Source organism: Macaca mulatta, chromosome 3 (genome assembly GCF_049350105.2).
Source record: "Macaca mulatta isolate MMU2019108-1 chromosome 3, T2T-MMU8v2.0, whole genome shotgun sequence".
NCBI classification, from domain to species: Eukaryota; Metazoa; Chordata; class Mammalia; order Primates; family Cercopithecidae; genus Macaca; species Macaca mulatta.
The window spans coordinates 34,545,889-34,569,948 of record NC_133408.1 but is presented as its reverse complement, the minus strand read 5'-3'; the positions used below and the strand labels follow the sequence as shown (position 1 = coordinate 34,569,948).

At 51.2% G+C, this 24,060-nt stretch overlaps 1 protein-coding gene across 3 annotated transcripts in view; it reads left to right on the top strand.

The window, feature by feature from the left end:
• Window positions 1-24,060, top strand: part of PRKAR1B (protein kinase cAMP-dependent type I regulatory subunit beta) — a 482,327-nt gene that overhangs the window by 400,371 nt on the left and 57,896 nt on the right. For all 3 annotated transcript variants that reach the window (XM_028845428.2, XM_028845426.2, XM_028845427.2), the window contains 2 exons: window positions 18,676-18,737; window positions 19,888-19,934. In XM_028845428.2, coding sequence (XP_028701261.1) covers window positions 18,676-18,737; window positions 19,888-19,934 — 109 coding nt within the window. The remainder of the gene's footprint in view (window positions 1-18,675; window positions 18,738-19,887; window positions 19,935-24,060) is intronic.

Here is a 24,060-nt window from a genome sequence, read left to right as displayed (position 1 = left end):
TGGCTGGTAATTGATTTTTCAAACATTCTGTCATCCTCGTATATGCCTGGAATAAATCCCGCTTGTCCATGTTATATAATTCTTTCTATGCATTGTGAGATTCAATTTGTGAATACTTCGTTGAAAATTTTGCATCTATGTTCATGAGAGATGTTTGCGCTCTATTTTTTCTTTCTTGTACTGTCTTTATTTTGTTTTCGTGTTAAAACTGTCCTCATAGAATTATTTAGGAAGTGTTTCATCTGCTTCTATTTTCTGAAAGCTGTTGTAGAGAATTGGTATTATTTCTTCCTAAATATTTGGTAGAAATAACTAATGAACACATCTGTGCTTAGTGCTTTTTTGTTTTTATTTTTGTTTTTTGTTTCTAAGAGACAATGCCTCTCTCTGTCATCCAGGCTGGAGTGCAGTGGAACAATCATAGCTCACTGCAATTCCCAACTCCTGGACTCAAGTGATTTTCTGGCCTCAGCCTCCCACGTAGCTGGGACTACAGGTGTGCACTACCAGGCCTGATTAAATTTTTTTTTTTTTTTTTAATTTTTAGTAGAGATGAGGTATTTCTATGTTGCCCAGGTTGCTCTCGAATGCCTGGCCTCAAGTGATCTTCCTGCCTCAGCCTCTAAAAGTGCTAGGATTACAGGTGTGAGCTGCTGTGCCTAGCCTGGGGTTGATGCTTTTTGTTTTGGAAGGTTAATAATCACTGATTCAACTTCTTTAATAGATACAAACTTGTTCAGATTGTCTATTGCTTCTTGTGTGAATTTTAGTAGATTGTGTATTTCAAGGAACTGGCCCATTTTATCTAAGTTATCAAATGTGTAATCATAGAGCTTTTCTTTTTCTTTTCTTTTCTTTTTTTTTTTTTGAGATGGATTTCACTCTTGTCACCCAGTCTGGAGTGCAATGGCATGATCGAGGCTCACTGCTACCTCTGCTTCCCAGGTTCAAGCAATTCTTCTGCCTCAGCCTCCCCTGTAGCTGGGATTACAGGTGCCTGCCACCATGCCCGGCTAATTTTTTGTGTTTTTTACTAGAGATGGGGTTTCACCATGTTGGTCAGACTGGTCTCAAACTCCTGACCTCAGGTGATCTGCCTGCCTCAGCCTTCCAAAGTGCTAAGATTACAGAAGTGAGCCACCGTGCCTGGTCTCATAGAGTTTTTCATAGTATTACTTTATTTTTAATGTCCATAGGACCCATAGTGATGCCCCTTGTCCATAGGACCTGTAGTGATGTCCCTTGTCGATAGGACCTGTAGTGATGCCCCTTGTCCATAGGACCTGTAGTGATGTCCCTTGTCCATAGGACCTGTAGTGATGCCCCTTGTCCATGGGACCTGTAGTGATGTCCCTTCTTTCATTTCTGAAGTTAGAGATGCTTTGGCTGCATTGATTTTCTCTAGTATTTTCCCATTTTCAATTCCATTTATTTCTGTCTTAATATTTATTCTTACTTTTCTTTTTGTTGCTTTGGATTTAATTTCCTCTTCTTGTTGTAGTTTCCCTAGATGGAAGCTTAGGTTGTTGATTTTGGATCTTTTCCTAATGTCTGCTTTCAATTGCTATAGATTTCCCTCTAAACTTTGCTTTTGCTACCTCCCACACTTTATGGTAAGCTCTATTTTCATTTTCATTTGATTCAAATTGTTTTTCATCTCCTCTTGAGCCTTCTTGTTTGACCCATATGTTATTTAGAAGTATGTTAGTTAATCAACAAATATTTTGGGATTTCCTATCTATCTTTCTGTTACTGACTTCTAGTTTAATTCCCTTCTGGTGTGAGAGCATGCACTGTATGATTTCTGTTCTTTTACATTTGTTCAGGGATATTTTATGACCCAGAATGTTTTCTTTCTTGGTAAATGTTTCATGTGAGCCTGAGAAGAATGTGTGGCCTGCTCTTGTTTGATGAAGTCTGTAAATGTCAGTTAGATCCTATTAACTGATGATACTCAGTTCATCTATGTTCTTACTGATTCTCTTTTTTTATTTCCTGTGTGTAATTTTTCAAACTAGATTACTGATTTTCTGCCTGCTGGATCTGTCAATAACTAGCTGAGGGGGCGTTAAAGTCTTAAACTATAATAGTGCATTTGTCTGTTTCCCTTGCAGTTCAATCAGATTTTGCCTTATGACCCATTTTTAAATTTAATGACCTATAGTGACCATCATCCAATCTCCGTGGATGTGTCTCCACATCACTGTGTTTAAATACCTCCTTGTATTCAATTCTGTAACTTAATTAACCAATCACCAACTATTGCATATTTCAAACCTTCATGGCTACAAGCAGCTCTGTGATAAACAGCCTGCTAGCCACATCTTATGTATTTTTAAAGTTGCTTCTATAGAGGAAATGCTAGAGGAAAAAAACCCATTGAAAGAGCATGCACTTTTTTTTTTTTCTTTTTGAGATGGAATCTTGCTCTGTTGTCTAGGCTGGAGTGCAGTGGCACGATCTTGCTCAGTGCAACCCCCACCTCCCGAATTCCAGTGATTCTCCTGCCTCAGTCTCCTGAATAGCTGGGATTACAGGCACATGTCACCACACCCGGCAAATTTTTGTATTTTTAGTAGAGATGGGGTTTCCCTATGTTGGCCAGGCTGGTCTCAAACTCCTGACCTCAGGTGATCTGCTCGCCTTAGCCTCCCAAAGTGCTGAGATTACAGGCGTGAGCCACCGTGCCTGGCCAGCATGCATATTTTTAAGGTAAAAGTTTGCTTTTGCCAACCTAAACCTGAAGGTGCTGGTCTCCACCCAAAGTGGATTCTGATTCAGAAGCTCAGGGCTGGCCTGGGTATCTGGAGATACTGTGAACATCCAGGACTGGACACCATGGCCAGAGGCATGGATTGGCGATTCTCGTTGGAAGCCCAAGAATGTACAGAAGGAATTTGCCATCCTCCACCTCCTTCCCTAGATCCACAGGGTGGAGTGGACACTTGGCTTGTACCTCCCTTCTGAGATTCCATAGATTCATTCCAAACCCTGAACCCTGGCCATTCACGTGCTTCTCTCTCCAATGCCAAGAAAACGTTATTCAGTGATGTGTGTTAAAGCATGGTATGGAAGACTTCGTTCTGGACCATTGCACTAGGTACAGGGACCACTGCAATGGGGTCTTGAAGTGGAGGAAAGAGCTTGGGCTTGCCTCCGAATATGAGATGAGAACATGAGAATTTCCACCCAAGTGGCAGTGGATGGAAAATGAGTGAGAGGAAATACCAAGGGTTGGGGAGTTCTGGTTACACTGACCCAACAGGATTCTTGCTGAAGACAGGCCAGGGTGACCAGACGTCCCCCGTGGGGTGGTGGGGATGAGGAGCCTGATCAGACACTGAGGATGATCAGATACCAAAGATGATCAGATATTGATCATAGTGGGTGATCAGTTCTGGCTGAACTGATTTGGCAGGATTATTTTACAAGGAAGCACAGTTGGGCCTAGAAGAAGGTTCTGGAACCTGACTAAAGTTTGGCCAAGGAGAGAATTGTTGTTACCACACATTTGTGATTAGGAACCAGACTCATAGTCAAGAGTGTGGCTGAGGGTCCCCAGGGGTTTGTGAACACCGTGCTGTTGATGCCCCAGCTGGGAGCAGGAGCTCTGCTTTCCATGACGGCCAGGACTTACTTATTGCTATTTAGAGAGAATTATTTGGAAACTTGGAGTCAACAGAGACACGGAACAAGCCTTCACCTAAACAGTGGAAGAGGCTAAACACAAGCCAGGATGCTGTGTCTGGGGTGCTGGGATCCCAGCAGACGGGAACCCTGGGTCGTGGGTGGGGACAGAAGAGATAGGACCATGATGCCAGCACCCAGGGTCTGCCCAGGGGTTTAGGCCACTTCATTTCCTTAAATAATGTTGACCTAAGGTTTAAATCATCAATGGAGAGAGATTCTTCCCCAGTGAGGGCAGCATGTCTAGGTATTTCAGAACCACTTTTAAAGGAGGACGGACACTGAGCAAGCCGCACTTTCCCCCTGGACAGCATCGTGTTGAAAAACATGAGAAGTCAGAAAAACATATTAGTATGCACTGGAACAAGTGTTCTGCCTTCAGCGAGGTCCTTTTTTGTAAATGTTCTGTTTTCTTCACTCGTCATTCCCGTCTGCTCCTTGTCAATACACATATGTACATTCTCTGCAGACCTACTGTTGGTGCATATGTGCCTCTGTGTGTTCTGCTCTTTGACATCATGGGAGGGGGAGTAACAACCCATGTCCTGGCTCTGGCATCCCCCTTCCATCCCTAGGAAGGTTCAAAGATTTTCAAAATAGAGAGTTAAAAAAAAAAAATAAAGATCGGAAATGTTGGAAGTGCTAATAACTCAGTTTGCCGTCTTTATGACTGGATACAATCCTGGCACATTCATGTTCTCCCAGGTCAATGTCATGGTGCTTTTGTTTAAAAGTCACAAAATTCTTTATTTTTTTTTTTAGCCTCAGGCAGACATTTCTAAGATGCAGAAATGCAGATTGTTGGAGCAGGAGGAGGGAATGGGAGGCCCTGTGTGGTGCGGAGGGGGGCGGGCCTTGCTGCAACCCCCGACCTCACTGCGCTTCTGGCTGCATCCCCAACCTTGGCAGGCACCTGGTGCCCAGGCCTGAGGTGCAGCTTTGAGGGGCTGTGGGCACCCACCCTTTCTGCTGTCCCTCTCAGGTGGCCTCAGCCCTGAGAACTGGCCGAACCTGTTTGCTTCAGCAGGTTTCTTTGCATGGGTGAGGGCAGGGAGGTGTTTACCTGTCAGGCTACCTCCGGCTGCAGCAGTTCCACAATATATTAGCAATGTAAGCCAATAAAAAGGAATGAAAAGCTAGAACGGTGGTGAGACTGGCTGAGATTGGGGCTCAGGCTGCTCCATTTACATCACTCCTGGGGGATTCTGGGACATGTGTGACCCTTCTACCAGCACTGGGGGAGTGGCTGCATGGGGTTTGGAACCAGCAGAAACTATGACAGCAGCTGCTGAACGTGGGAGCCCCTTATTCTGCCGAGTGCTTCACAAGCCTCATGTAGTGCAGCTGAGTGTGTTACTGTGCCCATTTTACAGATGGGTTAACTCTTCAGAGACTCAGTCCCCTGGGTCCCTCCAGGCAAGTTTGGGACTTGTACCAGATATGATGAGGTGACAGCCAGGAAGCATCTGTCATGGGGATGACTCCACCCCCTGTGACATCACCCCACATAAGCATCTGTCACCCCTGCTCAATAGTGAGCCCCTTAGGGAAGGGTTGCAAACTCGGGATCCTGGGGGTTCAGGAATTAAGTGGAAAACGTGGAGTCCTTGGGAATTGTGGCAGATTGGAGAGGGTCATGCTCCTTCCAAAGTGAGGGTGAGCTGAATTCTTGCTTTGGGATTACAAAGTCCCTGTGTTGCCAGACTTTTCTTTTTATTTTCTTTTTTCAAAGGAAAGCCAAAAATTTGGATTTTATGAATTTTCTTAATTTTTAAATGTTGGGAGATGATTTTGAAAATAGCATCAACATTGGCATGTGAAGAAATAGAAAACCTGAAGAGATCTAGAAGCATTAAGTAAGTTGAAACGGTAGCCAAAGACCTTTCCTCCCAAAGGGTTCTTTCTAATGGTTCCACTGGTTGAGTTCCTTCAAACATCAGCAAACTGTCTGTTCTTACTTCTCAAATTGCTACAGAAAATAGAAAATGAGAGGAAGCTGCTCAATCATTATATGAACTGTACTTGATCAGGTGGAGTTTATCCAGAATTCAAGGATGGATCAACCTCAGAATACGCCATGTAAATCACCATATTAGTAGATTATAGAGAGAGAGCATATGACATGTCACATAGGTGTTGGAAAAGGTTTTGACAAAGCTCAACAACTATTGCATAAAGTCTTAGCAAACTAAGAATAGGGTCACTTCTTAACTTGGTAAAGGTCATACATACCCAACACAGAGCAAACATCCTAATAGAGAATCTTTGTCTACATACTCTTTAAGGGAGGGACCACATTGAGGCTTTAATGGCTTTCATGGTTTAACTGTGCTTGAGAGGTCCTGGCAATGCTATAAAGAAAGAAAAATAAGAGGAGTCAGAATTGGAAGAGAAGAGAGAAGACAAATTTGATCATGTCTATGGAAACCAGAGTCGAATACACAGAACAACTCTTACATTCTTATGAGTGTTCAGCAGGGTTGGTGCAAGCTTAACTTACAGAAATCATCGTTAAGAAGCCCAAGGGATCCATACATAAATATACACAATTTTTCTTTGTCAACTTACAGAAAATAAAAAAGTGGATTCCTTCCCATCACAATGAAGATACTAAATCTGTCTCAACAGAAAGGAAGAGAGAAAAAAAATAAAGAGCCCAAGGGGCTGGGTGGGTACAGGGAATGAGAGAAGAGACATAGGCAAGAAGTAACTGGAGAATAGAATTTGAAAGGATGCCATTCACAAGGGCAGCAGCCACTGAAAACGGGAATGTGCTTGATACAGATTACATGAGACTCTAGGGAGAAAGTTTTAAACCTCTATAAGGACATAAAACACGATCTGAATAGGGAGAGGCGGTCTATATTCTTGGGTGAAATGACTCAATATGATGATATCATTTCTCCCTCACATTAATCTCTACCTTCAAAGCAGCCCCACTCGAAATTGCAGCTGGAATGTTGTGAGGTGGTAAACACGTTTGGAAATGTGAATGAGCCGGGTGTGGTGGCTCATGCCTGTAATCCCAGCACTTTGGGAGGCCGAGGTAGGAGGATTGCTTGAGCCCAGGAGTTTGAGACCAGCCTGGGCAACACAGAGACACCCCATCTCTAACAAAAAGAAAAGTAGCTGGGCATGGTGGCATGTGCCCGTAGGCCCAGCTACTCAGGAGGCTGAGGCAGGAGGATAACTTGAGTGCAAGAGTTCAGGCTACAGTGAGCTACGATTGCACCACTGCACTCTAGCCTGGGTGACAGAGTGAGACCCCTGTCTCTAAAAAACAAACAACAACAAAACGAAAAACAACAAAAAGAGAAAGGAAAGGAAAGAATAAAATTTGCAAATAGGTAAGCCGTCTTTGAAACAGAAGCACAAAGAAGAGGGACTTCTCCTACCAAGAGCTGAGGCTCAGCAGGAAGCCCTGGTCATAAATGGAGCCAGGTGCCCTGCAGGAAGGGACGGCAGAACAATGGCATGGGACAGAGAGCTGAGAGAAGGTGCAGGCACATATGGGAGCTCGATATTTAATAGATGCAAGAGTCAGTTTAGTGCAGTGGTTAAGACAAGGACTCTGGAGCCAGATCACCTGGTTTTGAATCCCAGCACCACCATTCCTTAGCTGTGTGACCTTGGGCAGGTTCCTTAACCTCTCTGTGCTTCCATCTTGCTCCCACCTGTATGTGAGGATAAGGGGAGTAATGATCATATATGCCACAAGGTGGTTGTGAGAATTAAACGAGCAACTATGTGTAAAACACTGTATTAGTTTCTAGGGCTGCCATAACAGAATGACAAATTTGGCCTTAACAACAGTGATCTAGTGTCTCATGCTTCTGGAGACCAGAAGTCCAAGCTCAAGATGTGGGCAGGGCTGGTTCCCCCTGAGGGCTGTGTGTGGGGATCTGACCTGGCCTCTCCTTGACTTGTAGATGCCGTGTTGCCTTCCTGCTGTGCTTTCGTCTGACTCTTCACTCTGCATGGACACCGTGTTCTCCATGTGTGTGTCCAGGTCTCCTCTTTTTATAAGGAGACCAATCATATTGAGTTAGGGCCAACCCTACTCCAGTAGGACCTCATTTTTTTCTGAGACAGGGTCTTGCTGCCAGTCTGTGGCGCTCTGCGATGGCAGCCCAGGCAGACATGTCAGAGAGTATTTCATTAGTTGGTTGTGGGAAAATACTTTCTTAAACAAAACCCACGAAGCACAAACCATAAAGCAAAAAAGAGGTTATATCAGATGAAAGATGTCTACTTAATTAAGGACATCATGGAAAAGTTAACAGGTTACTGTGTGTAAGAAAACAGTTGCAATATCTAAACCTGACAAGCAACTGGTATCTAAAACACACAAGGAATTTCTGCAAATCAGTGGGAAAGAAGGTACCAACACTTCTATCAAGATGGGCACAGGATATGAACAGGAAGTTTACAGAAGAGGAAGCACAACCAGAGAAGAAGCCCTTGAAGAGCAGCTCAGAGCTTAGAGATCAGGGAGATGTAAATGCAAACAAAACCACAGTTCAAAGCCGCAGCCCCAAAGTGTCAGGCAATGTGGTGACATGGGTAGATCTAGGGTATGTGGACTCCGTGAAGAAAAAGAAGAAACAGCGTGAAATCTGCAACAGGATACCATTTTTTGGTTAAATGCACATAGCTTATGATTCTAAGTTTTAAGAGAAAACATACAAACGAAAGGGGAGACCTCAAATATCTTATAGCAATTGCCACGGACTGAGAGGGCGCTGGGAAGACAGGAATAAATGTATAGATAAAACAAGAACAGATCACAGAACGTCATGAACTGAGGGCTCTGTATTTGCATCTGAGGTTTAAAGAAAAGATGCTGAATAGGATGTCCCACAAAACACAAGTGTTGCCAAATGCAGGGTCTGTGGCCCTGTCGGGAACAGCGGGGTTTGCTGCACCGTGGCCCCAGCAGGACCCAATCTGAGTGTCGTGGCCACCTGTGAGCTGAGCGGGTGGCTGAGTGCAGGGATATGGGTCTGCGGGCTGTGTTCCTGGACCTTGCCCTGCCTCTACCTCTCCCACCCTAACTCCTGCACTTACCGCTGGTGGGAAGGAGCCTTCACTGGTCCTGGGTTGGGTGGGGGTGCTGAGGGGTCCCAGGAGGAGGGTGGGGGAAAGTGGGTGGGGCCTCTGGTTCCCTGGAGCCCTCCTGGCTTGGGGAAAGTGAACACAGCTCAGGTCCATGTTTTAAGAGAAACTGGGGGTGTCTGTGCAGGGGCGGGGCGTCTAGGCTTTCCCATACAGCCCTTTGCCCGGAGAGAGGCTGCGAGTGTGAGCGCTATGCGGTACCCAGGAGGGTTTTGCTTTCCATCTGACCTGCCACGCCCTGGGCTCTGCTCTGGGAGGGACCTAGTGCCTGCTGCCACCCCTTGGGTTCACAGGCCCAGGCTCTGCCTCCTGCCAGGAAGGGGGAAGATGATGGAAAGCTGGGGCCGGGAGAGCATCTGGAATGGACCAGGGTGACAGTCAGTGACAAGACCCATCAGACAAGACCCATCACCCAGTGTGACTGTTCTTTCCTACAGGGCTGGGTGGGACTTGACCAGCTGGCCTGATATTAGTGTGGTCTGAGCAAGTGACTGACCAATAGGTTGTGCCCAACACATTTATTTGCACACCAAATATTAGCTTGCTTTTAAAATGGCACTTGGTTAGTTGGGGGGTAGTGGTTCGGGCGGATGGTCCCATCTCCTTGGGAGGCTGAGGTGGGAGGATTGCTTGAGCCCAGAAGGTCAAGGCTGCAGTGAGCTGTGATGGCACCACTGCACTCCAGCCTGGGTGGCAGAGTGAGACTTGGTCTTTAAAAAAAAAAAAAAAAAGGCACTTGGTCCGGCACAGTGGCTCATGCCTGTAATCCCAGAACTTTGGGAGGCCCAAGTGGGCAGATCACGAGGTCAGGAGTTCGAGACCAGCCTGGCCAACATGGTGAAACCCCGTCTCTACTGAAAAGACAAAATTAGCTGGGCATGGCAGCGTGCGCCTGTCATCCCAGCTACTCGGGAGGCTGAGGCAAGAGAATCACTTGAACCCGGGAGGCGGAGGTTGCAGTGAGCCGAGATTGTGCCGTTATACTCCAGCCTGGTCGACAGGGTGAGACTCTGTCTCAAAAAATAAATAAATACATAAATAAAAGGCACTTGGGTGGTTGGGTTTAGATTTTAAAATAAACAAGAAAACCCCAAATGTTCCTTGTTGTTTAAATTACCCGGGATGAGCACTTGGCTGTTTTTATTGGACGGGGAATAAAGGGCCCGAGGCGCTTCACCCCATTTGCACTTTTTTCTCCCAAAAATACATGAGGTTGGGATTCATGGGTGGCTTTTGGCCTCAAGGGTCGGATCTTGTCCTGAATGTGTCTTTGAAAACGTCGATGCCGCGGGCAGGACTGGGAACCACACCTTAGAGCTGGGTGTGGAGGGAAAACGCTGGGCTCTGAAGTTATAGCTGTCATCAGGGAGGGAGGCAGACGGACTCTCAGCCAAGGTGGCACGTGGCGCTGGGGTCTGGTGGCCGGTGAGGAGCCGCTGTGCGATGGCTGCCACAGCAGAACCGGGTAGAGCGTGCTCCTGGGACTACAGCCTGAGGAGGCCAGGCCTGCCTAGCTCAGATGAGTCCTGCCGGCTGGCAGGACGCGGCCCCAGAGAGACCCTGGGCTACGTCACTGTTTCCCAGCTGGTCCCCCGGTCCCCTGGATCAGTGAGGACAAAGTGAGCCAGGCAGGCCTGGGGGGGCACAGGTAGTGGCTGCATTTGGCCAGAGGTGGAAGCGTGACCCTGGGCAGGTGGAAAGGGAAGGAAGGCCCTCCATCTGTGGTTGATGGAGATCTCTGACCTCTCCAGGCCCTGAGAGTCTGTCCGGAGAGACCTCGTTTTGCCAGTGAGAGCCAGGGGGGCTGCCTCCAGCACAAGGGGCCAGGACCTGTGGTGAGGACCCACTACACCAGACAGGGCCTGTACCTGCAGCCAAAAGGGGCCGAGACCCACCCAGTGTGTTCTGCGTGCAGGGCTGGGCCTGGGTGGGTCTTGTCAGTGGTGAGAACACAGCCCCTGCCTGGGCTCTGCTTCAGCCTCAGCTGCTTGCTTGCTTCCTCTCTCTTTTTCTCTTTCTTTCTTTCTTTCTTTCTTTCTTTCTTTCTTTCTTTCTTTCTTTCTTTCTTTTCTTTCTTTTCTTTCTTTTCTTTCTTTTCTTTCTTTCTTTCTCTTTCTTTCTTTCTTTTTCTTTCTTTTTCTTTCTCTTCCTTTTTCTTTCTCTCTCCTTTTTCTCTTCCTCTTTCTGCCTTTCTCTCTTCCTTTTTGTTTCTCTCTTCCTTTTTCTCTCTCCCTTTCCCTCCCTCCCTCCCTCTCCCTCTTTCTCTTTCTGTCTCTTCTTTTCTCTCATTGTCTCACTCTCTCTTTTGCCTCTCTCTCTCTCTCCTTCTTTCTTTTTGTTTTTAGAGACAGGGTCTCACTCTGTTGCCCAGGCTGGAGTGCAGTGGCACAATCTCAGCTCCCTGCAGCCTCAGCCTCCTGGGCTCACGTGATCCTCCTGCCTCAGCCTCCTGAGTAGCTGGAATCACAGGTGCATGCTACCATGCCCAGCTACATTTTTCACTTTTTTTTTTCTTTTCTTCTTCTTTTTTTTTTTTCTGAGATGGAGTCTCACTCTGTCGCCCATGCTGGAGTGCAGTGGCGTGATCTCAGCTCACTGTAACCTTCACCTCCCAGGTTCAAGTGATTCTCCTGCCTCAGCCTCCCAGGTAGCTGGGGTTACAGACACCCACCACCATACCCCACTGATTTTTGTATTTTTAGTAGAGACGGGGTTTCACCATGTTGGTCAGGCTGGTCTTGAACTCCTGACCTCAAGTGATCCACCTGTCTCAGCCTCCCAAAGTGCTGGGATTACAGGCATGAGCCACCACGCCCAACCAATTTTTTTTACTTTTTACAGAGACGGGGTCTTGTTATGTTGCCCAGGCTGGTCTCAAACTTCTGGGCCCAGTGATCCTTTCACCTCCTTGCGGTGCCCGGCCTCCCAAAGTGCTGGGATGACAGGCATGAGCCAGCCACCACATCCAGCCCGCATCAGCTTCCTAAGCCTCAGCTTCCTTGTCTGTGAAGTGGGGCAGCACCAGGGCCTGTGGCGGCGAAGTTCAGAGGAGAGGATGTAAATGGGGCATTCCCTTGGGCGGAAGGCATTCAACCCAGCCTTTTGTTGGAAGACCTGGGTCTTCGCCGGGTTCCACCGTCTTGGAGCTGATGCGGCAGGTTGAATTTGTCGTTTTGCACATCCTGTCATATATGCTGCTGAGTGTTCTGTGTGCAGATAGTCCTGAGTGGCTGAGGTTGGGCAGATGTAGCTGGACTATGGACAGAGGCTTCCTGTGAGTCTGCAGAAGTGCCCAGCCCTGCATTGGCCTGTCCTGGTCGGGCACGGGGGGTGCAGAGTCTGCAGGCATCTGCTGTCTGGGCCTGGCTCCCCTCCCCTCTGTGGGCCCCACACCTCCCACCCGCCATGCTGACCTGAACCTCACAGCCCGGTTCCCTGGGTGGTGGACGAGTCCTTGGGTGTCTCCCACCCGCTTGGTGGCAGCCCTGCTTGTCCCTGTGGGGACCTCACGGCACTGCACCCACTTGGCTCCACAGGCCTCCCTGTCCTGGGGCTGGGAGAGGTCTCTGCAGGCTGTGGAGGGGCTTCCGGAAACATTCTCAGGTGAGCATTCCTGTGCGAGTCCCAACCTGAGCTTGTCTTGGCTCGGGAGGCCCGGGGCAGCTGGGGGAGGAAGGAAGTGGCGTTTCTGGGAGATGATGGTGTTTTCCAGGCCGGCCTTGGTGCACCATGTAGGTCGGTGGGCCCTCGTAGTGGGAGCTGGACCTGTTTCTGCAGGTATTGGAGCGAATTCACAGAGCAGAACGACGGGCTGAGTTACTCACGTTCAACCCCGCGTGTGTGATTTCAGGGGGCTGAGCTTGGCGTGCTATCTCCTTGCCTTTTGAAGGCGAGTTTGGCTGTGAACAGAGCTGCTGGTTCCGATCCCGTACGCTTCCTCAGGCATTGTGGGCTTGGAGTCTGTGCCACACGCAGAAAAGCACATGTTCATGTTTTAAAGGCTACATTTTGCCTCTTTTGGTTACTTTAAAAATGTTAAGAGCCTTAAGTCTGCCTTTAAGAGTGCATGTAGTGTCTTCCCCAATGATGAACGGCCTCATTTTTAAAATTATACAGATTTACAATTTAATTATAGAAAATTAGCAAATACAAGTCAGTACAAGTAATCCAAAAAAAAGAAAAAAGAAGAAAAAAACACATTAAAATGACCCAACCCCACCCCCTCTCTACCCCACAGTTGCTATTAGCCTTACAATGCATAGCCTCTAGGTTATTTACTTTATGGTTGTGTTTTTAAATTGTGCAGTTTCATCAACACCCTATTTTCACTGGCAACACCATGAACACCTTTATTCCTTGTTACATGTATCTACAGCACCATCTTTAATGACCACACGGTGTTAGGTTGCTGAGAAGGACTGTGATTTGTTTACTAAAACCTCTATTGCTGATAGTGCTTCAGTGAATAATACTGCAATATTTTTACATCTTTTCATAGTCATCCAGTTGTTTCTTCAAGTTCCTAAATGTGGAATTGATGGTCCCAAGGGTGGCTGCTTCAACAGCTTTTGATATTTGTTGCAGTGCCCTTAAAGAGACAGTGCCATCCTTCCATTTATCCTTCCAGCCATCTGTGTTTTCATTCACTTTTCCCTCCTTCCTCTCCTCTATTAGCCACCCATCCATCATCTGTCAGTCCACCTACTGTCCATCCATCCATCCATCCATCCATCCATCCATCCATCCATCCATCTATCCATCCATCCATCCGTTCATCTGCTCACCCACCTGTTCATCCACCCACATGTCCATCCATCCATCATCCATCCATCCATCTACTCACCCACCTGTTCATCTACCCACCTGTCCATGCATCCATCCATCCACCCACTCACCCACCTGTTCATCTACTCACCTGTCCATCCATCCATCCATTCATCTACTCACCCACCTATTCATCCACCCACCTGTGCATTCATCCATCCAGCCACCCACTCATCCACCTGTTCATCCACCCACCTGTCCATCCATGCATCCATTGATCCATCATCCATCCATCCATCCGTCCATCCATCCGTCCATCCATCCATCCATCCATCCATGCATCATCCATCCATCCATCTACTCACCCACCTGTTCATCTGCCCACCTGTCCATGCATCCATCCATCCACCCACTCACCCACCGTTCATCCACTCACCTGTCCATCCATCCATCCATTCATCTACTCACCCACCTATTCATCCACCCACCTGTGCATTCATCCATCCAGCCACCCACTCACCCACCTGTTCATCTACCCACCTGTCCATCCATCCATTCATTGATCCATCATCCATCTACTCACCCACCTGTTCATCTGCCCACCTGTCATCCATCCATCCATCCACCCACTCACCCACCTGTTCATCCACTCACCTGTCCATCCATCCATCCATTCATCTACTCACCCACCTATTCATCCACCCACCTGTGCATTCATCCATCCAGCCACCCACTCACCCACCTGTTCATCTACCCACCTGTCCATCCATCCATCCATTCATCCATCATCCATCCATCCGTCCGTCTGTCCGTCCATCCATCCATCCATCCATCCATCCGTTCATCCACCACCTGTCCAACTATCCATTCATCTACTCACCCACCTGTTCCTCCACCCAGCTGTCCATCCATCCATCCATCCATCCATCCATTCATCTGCTCATCCACCTGTCCATCCATGTGTCCATTCATCCACCCACCCAACCAACCATCCATATTGTGCTGAGGACCTTCTGAGTCAGACCTGGGCTCGGCACTGCAGCCTGCAGTGAACATGTGGTCTCCATCTCAGAGCTCAGTCAGCTGTGGGAGTCGGGGAGTCAGCCGTGGGAGGCTGAAGCCATCCACAGAGTAAGAAGTACAGGAACTGAGGTGTTGCAGGAGGGGGAGGCATCAGCACTGGGAGTGGTGTGGGTGGGGGCTTTCAAAAGATTTGTGATCTCTGAGCCACAGGCCAGGTGGGACTGGAACCCAAGACGGGCCGTTTCCTGGAAACCATCCTGACTGAGCACTGCCGGCCAGCCACGACCCAAACAGCAGGGGCTCCTTACTGGGCTCCTACTCAAAGAGATCTGGTGGTGTCTGTCCCAGATGCTCAAGTCCTCAGCCCCCGGCTTAGAGACCAGTCCAGGGCACGGATGGAGACAGAGACAGAGACCGAGAGAGGGAGGGAGAGGGACAGAGAGAGGGAGGGGTGGGTGAGAGGGAGGCATGTGCTCTGCTTGGAGGAGGACTCTGCACCTAGGGAAGCCAGACAGTGGAGGAGCGTTGATGATACGGGCTTCAGCCTGACTTCACCTCTTCCTGGCTTCTTGACCTTGGGTGAAGTTACTTTGTGTCTTGTTTCCTTATCTGGAAACTGGACAGAACAGCAGTGCTGACCTCATAGGGGCGGGTGAGGATGGAGCAAGAGACAGACCAGGGGCTCTGCCCTCGGCCCCCGCAGGAAGGGCTGGCTGGAATGTCTTTGTGTTTTTCTTTCTCTTACCAGGCCTGAGTGCTGGGGGGCTTTCTGTGTCCCCAGAACCCAGCACAGCCCCTGATGCAGACGTGATAAGCTGTGTTTGTTGATGGGGTTGGTGGGGGCACCCCCATGTGAGACGATTTAAAATCGGAGCCAGCAGCTTCACTTAACCTTCCAGAGTGACTGCTGGATTAGAAGAGAAAACTGTTTTTCTTTTTACAGACAGAGGAGGCCAGGGCCTTTTAATTCCATTAAGTGCTGAGAGAGAGGAAGCCATGGGGGTTTTGTGTGAAAGGGGCAGACGGTGGAAAAGCAGGGTGAAGCCGTGCAGCGGGCGGCGTGGGCAGAGCTGACCGCAGCTCGGGCTGTTGCCTGGAGATGTCTGTGTTCAGGCCTTTGTCGGAGATGAGCTGGCGACATTCGGGCATTAAAGTTTCTTCTGAAGAAAAATGGGGCTCCCAGACCTTTTTGGTAAATGAGGCTGGGCTCTCTGGGCTCTGCTGATCACAGAGCCGGGGACTAGGCCTTCTCTGCAGGCGCACACCTGGGGAGGTGAGGGACACCTGTGTGGCCAACAGAGCAACCCCTCGAGGCTCATTTAAGAGGCGCTCCAGGAGGGGCTGCTCTGGACGGGGCCACGCCCAGGCACCTGGGTGTGTGGAAAGTCGACTTTCATTGATACCAAGGACTGAACAGCCCCGTCTGGAGATCGAAACCTCCCAGGAAAGGTTTCAGCCAACCCCTGCCTTTGTTCAGGCTCCGGTGGACGCACGTGAGTGGAATGTGAGCCTCAAATCATCGGGGTGCAGCCTCCCTCTTCGTGGGGAGTTCTGTGGTGTCCATCGTGGCCCAGCGGGTGATGGCAGGAACCAGAAGCACTGAAAATGTCCATCTGGGCAGGAACGGGTGAAGGAATGAGGGTGTTCGTATAGAGAATGCCAGGTAGGGCGGTACAGCGGCTCACCCCTGTAATCCCAGCACTTTGGGAGGCTGAGGTAGGAGGATCGCTTGAGGTCAGGAATTGGAGACCAGCCTGGGCAACATAGCAAGATCCATCTATTAAAAAATAAAAAATAAGCAGGTGTAGCGGCACGTGCCTGTACAGTCCCAGCTACTCGGGGGGCTGAGGTGAGAGGACACCTTGAGCCCCGGAGTTTGAGGCTGCAGTGAACTGTGGCAGCACCCCTATACTCCAGCCTGGGCAGCAGAATGAGACCCCGTCTCTTCAAAGAAAAGAATGCTAGGCAGCCGTAAAAGGAGCAAAGAAGCTTCCAGATTTGTGTTTTCACCCAGGTGCATTTCAGAAAATATGTGTCAGGAGGGAGAATAGAATTGCGAAAGGGTATCTTTATGTCAGTGACATGCAGTGATGCAGACACCCCTGGAAATGCACGCTTTTCACGGGTGCACACGTGTGATCACGGATGCCCATGTGCGAAGTGGTGACACAGAGCAAGCATGTTGGAGGCGGCACTTGGCCTCCACACCCGGGCCCCAGCTGTGATGCCGGACAGCTTCCCAGGAGAGAGCGGTGGAGGCAGTGTGGTCCTGAGCCGGGTGGTGGGGGGTACACAGAGTCCGTTTGATTACTTATGGCCTTTAATGGAATATTTTACCATTATAAGTTGAAATATATTTTTTTTTTAAAAAGAGGGGGGAATTGTAAAATGATTTCTTAAAGATCTGTTCATTCTGAGAACCCATTCTTTGTGGTTTTGAAGAAATGCAGTTTAGAGCACAGTGCCAGGACGGCTCCTGCAGATGTGCACCAGGGAGGCTGTGGCCAGGAAACGTCCCCACCAGGGCCAGGTGCCTGAGACTGGGGCTGGGGCAGCATGGCCAAGCCCCACCACCCAGGTGGGCAGACGGTGGAGACCCCCAGCTCTCCCCGAGCCCTGCCACCCATTGACCCCTCCCCAAGTGGGAGGACAGTGGAGACCTCCCCAAGCCCTGCCTACAGCCCTGCCATACACTGACCCCTCCCCAGGTGGGAAGACAGTGGAGACCCCCCCAAGCCCTGCCTACAGCCCTGCCATACACTGACCCCTCCCCAGGTGGGAGGACAGTGGAGACCTCCCCCAGCTCTCCCCCAGCCCTGCCACCCCCTGACCCCTCTCTAGGTGGGAGGACAGTGGAGACCCCCACCGCAGCCCTCCCTACAGCCCTGCCACCCACTGACCCCTCCCCAGGTGGGAGGACAGTGGAGACCCCTCTCCAGCCCTCCCTACAGCCCTGCCACCCACTGACCCCTCCTGCAGTTCTGCCCCCCTCTCGGAGGAAACAGGAAACTGAGTTGCCCGGGAAGTTGGGAACAAGGACTCAAAAAAGAAGCATTTCTTAAATAAAGAGAAAACAACCACTATTTTAAGAATGCCTTATTCATGGGCCCTGGAACCGGGAGGGTCAGGGCTGTCTGGATCTTTGATTTTATATTTGTTTCCTGGGTGGTTCAGCCCCCATCCCCGTGAGTCAGGGTGCACCTGTGGGCCGGCAAAGGTTTCCAGGAATCTCCTTTTTAAGTCATCAGGGTGGGCAGGAGGCTGCCCTCGGAGCCTCCCCGTGGGTGCACTCGCTGCCTGGGTCTCTGGTTTCTCTGCATCACATTGTGGGCTAAGTGCTCGTTGAGGGGTCCAGACTCCGAAGGTGGTTATTGCATCTATTAATAAGAGTGGGACGCTGGCACCATGTTCTGGGGCAGGTGCCCCTCTACCTTCCTGGCTGACAGGTGCTTCCCCACTTTTCCCGGGCACCTCTGCCAGCTCCCCCATGCCCCTTGGGTCCTGTTTGCATGGTCTATTTCACATCCAGATTTGGAACACTGGACAGTCAGGCTGCCCGGTTGGCACAGCCCCAAGACTCGGCCTCACCAGCTTCGAGTTTGCGTGTCACGAAAGGTCTGTGTTTTCCACAGAGAGGCTCCGAACCTCCCTTCTGTGTCAAGGGTCCCAGGATTCTTCTTGGACTGAAAGTGTTCTCCCTGAAAGGAAAAAAATGCAGATTGCTGGTTGTATTCTAGTAGCATTGTATTTACTGGCGGGAGAATGTTCACAATCTATTGTTACTTTTGTTTTTCTAAATGGAGTTCAAAATGCACGTATGGTGTGACCCCATTTCTGTAAAAACCAAAACAGCAAACTGCGTCTGTGCATAGAACAGAAATGGGGCTGGGAGGCTGTATGCCCGGGGCTCGCAGTGCCATCTCCGGCCCTCGGGTCATGAAGGATTTCAGTTTTCTTCTTTGAACTCTCATGGATTTTCTCATTTTCCCTGATGACTGTGAAGTGATTTTTGTGAAGTGAGGGGAGGAAGGGTTTAAATGTCCCCATGCTGCCTGCAGCCCTAATTTAGCGTGTTTTGCTTTTCAGTGACATATTCGATGCTATGTTCCCTGTCACTCACATCGCTGGGGAGACCGTTATACAGCAAGGTACGTTCCGCCTGCTTCTCCGAGCCAAGGCCCGGAGGGGAAAAATGGACTATGCACTTAAAAAGAAAAATAGTATAAGGCCAGGTGTGATGGCCCACGCCTGTAATCCCAGCACTTTGGGAGGCTAAGGCAGACGGATCACCTGAGGTCAGGGGTTCGAGGCCAGCCTGACCAACATGTTGAAAACCTGTCTCTACTAAAAATAAAAATTAGCTAGGCATAGTGGCGGGCGCCTGTAATCCCAGCTACTCCAGAGGCTGAGGCAGGAGAGTCCCTTGAACCTGGGAGGCGGAGGTTACAGTGAGCTGAGTTTGCGCCATTGAACTCCAGCCTGGGTGATAGAGTAATACTCTGTCTCAAATTTTACAAGCATATATATATATACTTATACATACATACACACATATATAATATGCACATATGTGTACATATATGCATGTATATGTGCACACATGCATGTGTACATGTATATATACACATATATGTGTGTATGTATAAAATAGATACATGTATGTATAAACTAAGTGAATATAAAATAAAATATATACATGTATGTATAAAACTAAAGTAATATACTAGAATTATACACACACACACACACACGTATAAAACTCTCATCGTAAGGCTGGGTGCAGTGGCTCACGCCTGTAATCCCAGCACTTTGGGAGGCCAAGGCAGGTGGATCACCTGAGGTCAGGAGTTCGAGACCAGCCTGGCCAACGTGGTGAAACCCCATCTCTACTAAAACTACAAAAAAATTAGCTGGGCGTGGTCGCGCACCTGTAATCCCAGCTACTCCAGAGGCTGAGCAGGAGAATCGCTTGAACCTGGGAGGCGGAGGTTGCAGTGAGCCGAGATTGTGCCATTGCACTCCAGCCTGACTCCATCTCAAAAAAAAAACACAACAAAAAACAAACAAAAACACCTCTCATTGTTTATAGAAAGTTCACTAATGAAACTTTATAACAGGCTCTTTAATGAGTTATCTCAATGTTTCCATAACCTTGTCATTAAAAAAGAATTGATGGCACCCAGGATGTTGCCTGAGGAGGGTCTATGCAACAGTGTTGCAATAGTTGTTTGCAAGAGGAACTGTAACTTCTATGTCTTGATGTACTTTGTATCTGTTGACTTTAGTCTTTTGTTACAGGGAATGAAGGAGACAACTTCTATGTCATTGATCAAGGGGAAGTGGATGTGAGTATCACTCTCTTTGGAAAATAGTGTGTCTTTGCGTGTCCTGTGTGAAGACTTGCCCCTCTGTGCAGCACCAGGCTCCCAACAAACACTGCGCTGAGTGCCGTATTTCTAGGGTTTTAATCCAGAAATGTAATTGCTGTGTCTTAGAAGAGAATATGGGAATATCAGAAGTGCAGAGGGAAACGAGGGTGATGCTGGTAGGTGGTGGCAGCGGCCACAGGTCTTCCAGGGCCGCTGTCTTCTGCTTACCCCCGGGCTGGGACTGCTGGGTGCTGGCCAGGGTGGTTCTGTTTGACCCAGCACCATCTCCAGATCTGAGGCCGGTGAATACACCAGGCTCACCCACCACGTGGGATGTTAATATCTCAAAGTGGGTGGGAGAGTGGTGTGCTTACAGACCCCATAGGACCGACGACGTCATGGTCAAACAGCGGCGGCCTTTTCCACCTGTGTTTGGCTCCCCACTCAGAACCTCCAAGCCGTGAGTCGGGTCTCACTGTGTCATCTTCCCACGCTTGTCTCAAGAGCAGAGGGACCCATCCTTTTATGAGATGCTCCCACTGTTTTGGAAGGAGAAGCGTCTCCTCCTCTGGAGACCCTGTCTCGTGCCCCATGGCCAGGCCGGGATGCCGGCATCACCCCTGGCTTAACAGCTCGGTCTTGCCCAGAGCCTCTGGCTCCCATCTCGTTCGCTGTCTGGTTTAGAGCCCGGGTGCTCTGGTGTGAAGCTTTGAGGTCCCCTCATCCCCCGCTGGGCTCCCCCCCTCCATGGCAGCCTGACCTTGCCAGTGCGGAGCGGATGGCGCAGCCTCTGGGAAAGCACCCCTAGGAGTTGGTTTCCCTTTGAATCAGGCCCGAGCCCCTGACGTAGTCACCGGGAAGGACCTCAGTGACACCATCCTCCCTCGGTTCCTGGAATCTGCCTGCACTGGCAGCCCCAGGGCCTTGGTGTGTGTCCCCTGCTCTGCTGGGAACCCCGTTAGCTCCTGCTTCTCCTTCTGCTGTCTGCTAAATGTCAGTTCCCAGTGGGCGTCAGCAGACATGTCCCACGCCTCCCTCGAAGGACCCTCTGCTGCTCGTGGTGATGACCTCTCCTGAAACCGTCTCTTTACGGCCTTTCTGCACACGGCCTGGATGCCCCCACAGTGCAGGGTGCTTTGAGGGTCTGTGACACCCGAGATGGTCACTGCTTCCCAGGCTGGCTGAGTCATCTCTGGGTCTGGCATGCCTGGCTACCCTTCTCCTTGCCCACCTGCCCTGGGAGGCGGCCTCCGTGCTCTGCTGTGCAGGCAATGCCGTCCCCCGCTGCCCGGCACGAGCTATTTTGGGGTTTGTCCTCCGGTGGCTGTGCCTCTGTCCAGGCCACGCTATTCCGGGGAGGGCATTTTCTCATTTGTTTCCGTGGCAGCCGCAGTCTGTCCCCCATCGCCTCGTGTTTCTGGGAACCTGAGCAGGCCCGCTGTGTTCCGGAGCTGATAGCACAGGAAATGACTCAGGGGTCCCACCTCCCCGCGAGGGGCGCCTCAGGCCCGGCCCGCACAGGCGGGAAAAGAGCCGGTTTCTCTTCTCCCTGGTGTGCTCTGTCCTGAGCCGGAACCCACGGGCTGGGCCCCTAGACCGGGCCTCTGGGGCAGACCTTTGTGTCAGGGAGTGGGGTGCTCCTATCTCCCCCAAAGACGGAAACTGAGGCAGGTGCCAAAGGTCCCGGGGACTGCCTGGCCTCAGAGGAAGTGTGGAGGGGGAAGGCTGGAGGGCGGCACTGGCGGGTCAACCCTGACTCGGCTGCCAGGCCACAGAGTCATCTCCTGCTGGCTTTGCTTTGAGTTTAAAAAAAGCCCAGCCCAGGAAATAGAGAAGACAGAGGAGGATGCGGCCAGCATCCCAGCCGGGCATCGTCCTGGGGCCTGGGCTCATCCCAGGAGGTGGCCCCGTTGTGCCCGGCATCCAGACACCAGGGCCTGATGGGGGGCTGCAGGGAATGGGGCTGAGCCCCCAGCAGACGGGGCAGGCCTGATCCCAGAGAGACCCTGGCAACCTAGGCCTGCCCAGTGGTCAGCGGTGCTGAGGGCAGAGCCGCCTCTGCAGGAGGTGTGGGATGGGCGGGTTCCTGACTGTACCCACCGCTTTCCCCAGCCCCAAATCTCATGCTACTCACAGGCCCTCTTCCAGTTCACACTCCGGGTCCTGGTGTCACCATGTCACCTCCTCCCCTGCCCTCTCCACTCTGGGTCCTGGTGTCTTCTTCTCCCCTGCCCTCTCCACTCTGGGTCCCATTGTCACCTCCTCCCCCATCCCCTCCACTCTGGATCCCGGTGTCACCTCCTCCCCCATCCCCTCCACTCTGGGTCCCGGTGTCACCTCCTCCCCCATCCCCTCCACTCTGGGTCCCGGTGTCACCTCCTCCCCCATCCCCTCCACTCTGGGTCCCGATGTCACCTCTTCCCTCATCCCCTCCACTCTGGGTCCCGGTGTCACCTCCTCCCCCATCCCCTCCACTCTGGGTCCCGGTGTCACCTCCTCCCCCATCCCCTCCACTCTGGGTCCCGGTGTCACTTCCTCCCCCATCCCCTCCACTCTGGGTCCTGGTGTCTTCTTCTCCCCCATCCTCTCCACTCTGGGTCCCGGTGTCACCTCTTCCCTCATCCCCTCCACTCTGGGTCCTGGTGTCTTCTTCTCCCCCATCCCCTCCACTCTGGGTCCTGGTGTCACCTCCTCCCCCATCCCCTCCACTCTGGGTCCCAGTGTCACCTCCTCCCCCTTCCCCTCCACTCTGGGTCCTGGTGTCACCTCCTCCCCTGCCCTCTCCACTCTGGGTCCTGGTGTCACCTTCTCCCCCATCCCCTCCACTCTGGGTCCCGGTGTCACCTCCTCCCCCATCCCCTCCACTCTGGGTCCTGGTGTCACCTCCTCCCTCATCCCCTCCACTCTGGGTCCTGGTGTCACCTTCTCCCCTGCCCTCTCCACTCTGGGTCCTGGTGTTACCTCCTCCCCCATGCCTCTCTACTCTGGGTCCCGGTGTCACCTCCTCCCTCATCCCCTCTACTCTGGGTCCTGGTGTCACCTTCTCCCCTGCCCTCTCCACTCTGGGTCCTGGTGTCACCTCCTCCCTCATCTCCTCCACTCTGGGTCCTGGTGTCACCTTCTCCCCTGCCCTCTCCACTCTGGGTCCTGGTGTCACCTTCTCCCCTGCCCTCTCCACTCTGGGTCCTGGTGTCACCTCCTCCCTCATCCCCTCCACTCTGGGTCCTGGTGTCACCTTCTCCCCTGCCCTCTCCACTCTGGGTCCTAGTGTCACCTCCTCCCCCATCCCCTCCACTCTGGGTCCCGGTGTCACCTCCTCCCCCTTCCCCTCCACTCTGGGTCCTGGTGTCACCTTCTCCCTCATCCCCTCCACTCTGGGTCCTGGTGTCACCTCCTCCCCCTTCCCCTCCACTCTGGGTCCTGGTGCCACCTCCTTCCCTGCCCTCTCCACTCTGGGTCCTGGTGTCACCTTCTCCCCCATCCCCTCCACTCTGGGTCCTGGTGTCACCTCCTCCCCCATCCCCTCCACTCTGGGTCCTGGTGTCACCTCCTCCCTCATCCCCTCCACTCTGGGTCCTGGTTTCACCTTCTTCCCTGCCCTCTCCACTCTGGGTCCTGGTGTCACCTTCTCCCCTGCCCTCTCCACTCTGGGTCCTGGTGTCACCTCCTCCCCCACCCTCTCTACTCTGGGTCCCGGTGTCACCTCCTCCCTCATCCCCTCCACTCTGGGTCCTGGTGTCACCTTCTCCCCTGCCCTCTCCACTCTGGGTCCTGGTGTCACCTTCTCCCCTGCCCTCTCCACTCTGGGTCCTGGTGTCACCTCCTCCCCCACCCTCTCTACTCTGGGTCCCGGTGTCACCTCCTCCCTCATCCCCTCCACTCTGGGTCCTGGTGTCACCTTCTCCCCTGCCCTCTCCACTCTGGGTCCTGGTGTCACCTTCTCCCCTGCCCTCTCCACTCTGGGTCCTGGTGTCACCTCCTCCCCCACCCTCTCTACTCTGGGTCCCGGTGTCACCTCCTCCCTCATCCCCTCCACTCTGGGTCCTGGTGTCACCTTCTCCCCTGCCCTCTCCACTCTGGGTCCTGGTGTCACCTCCTCCCT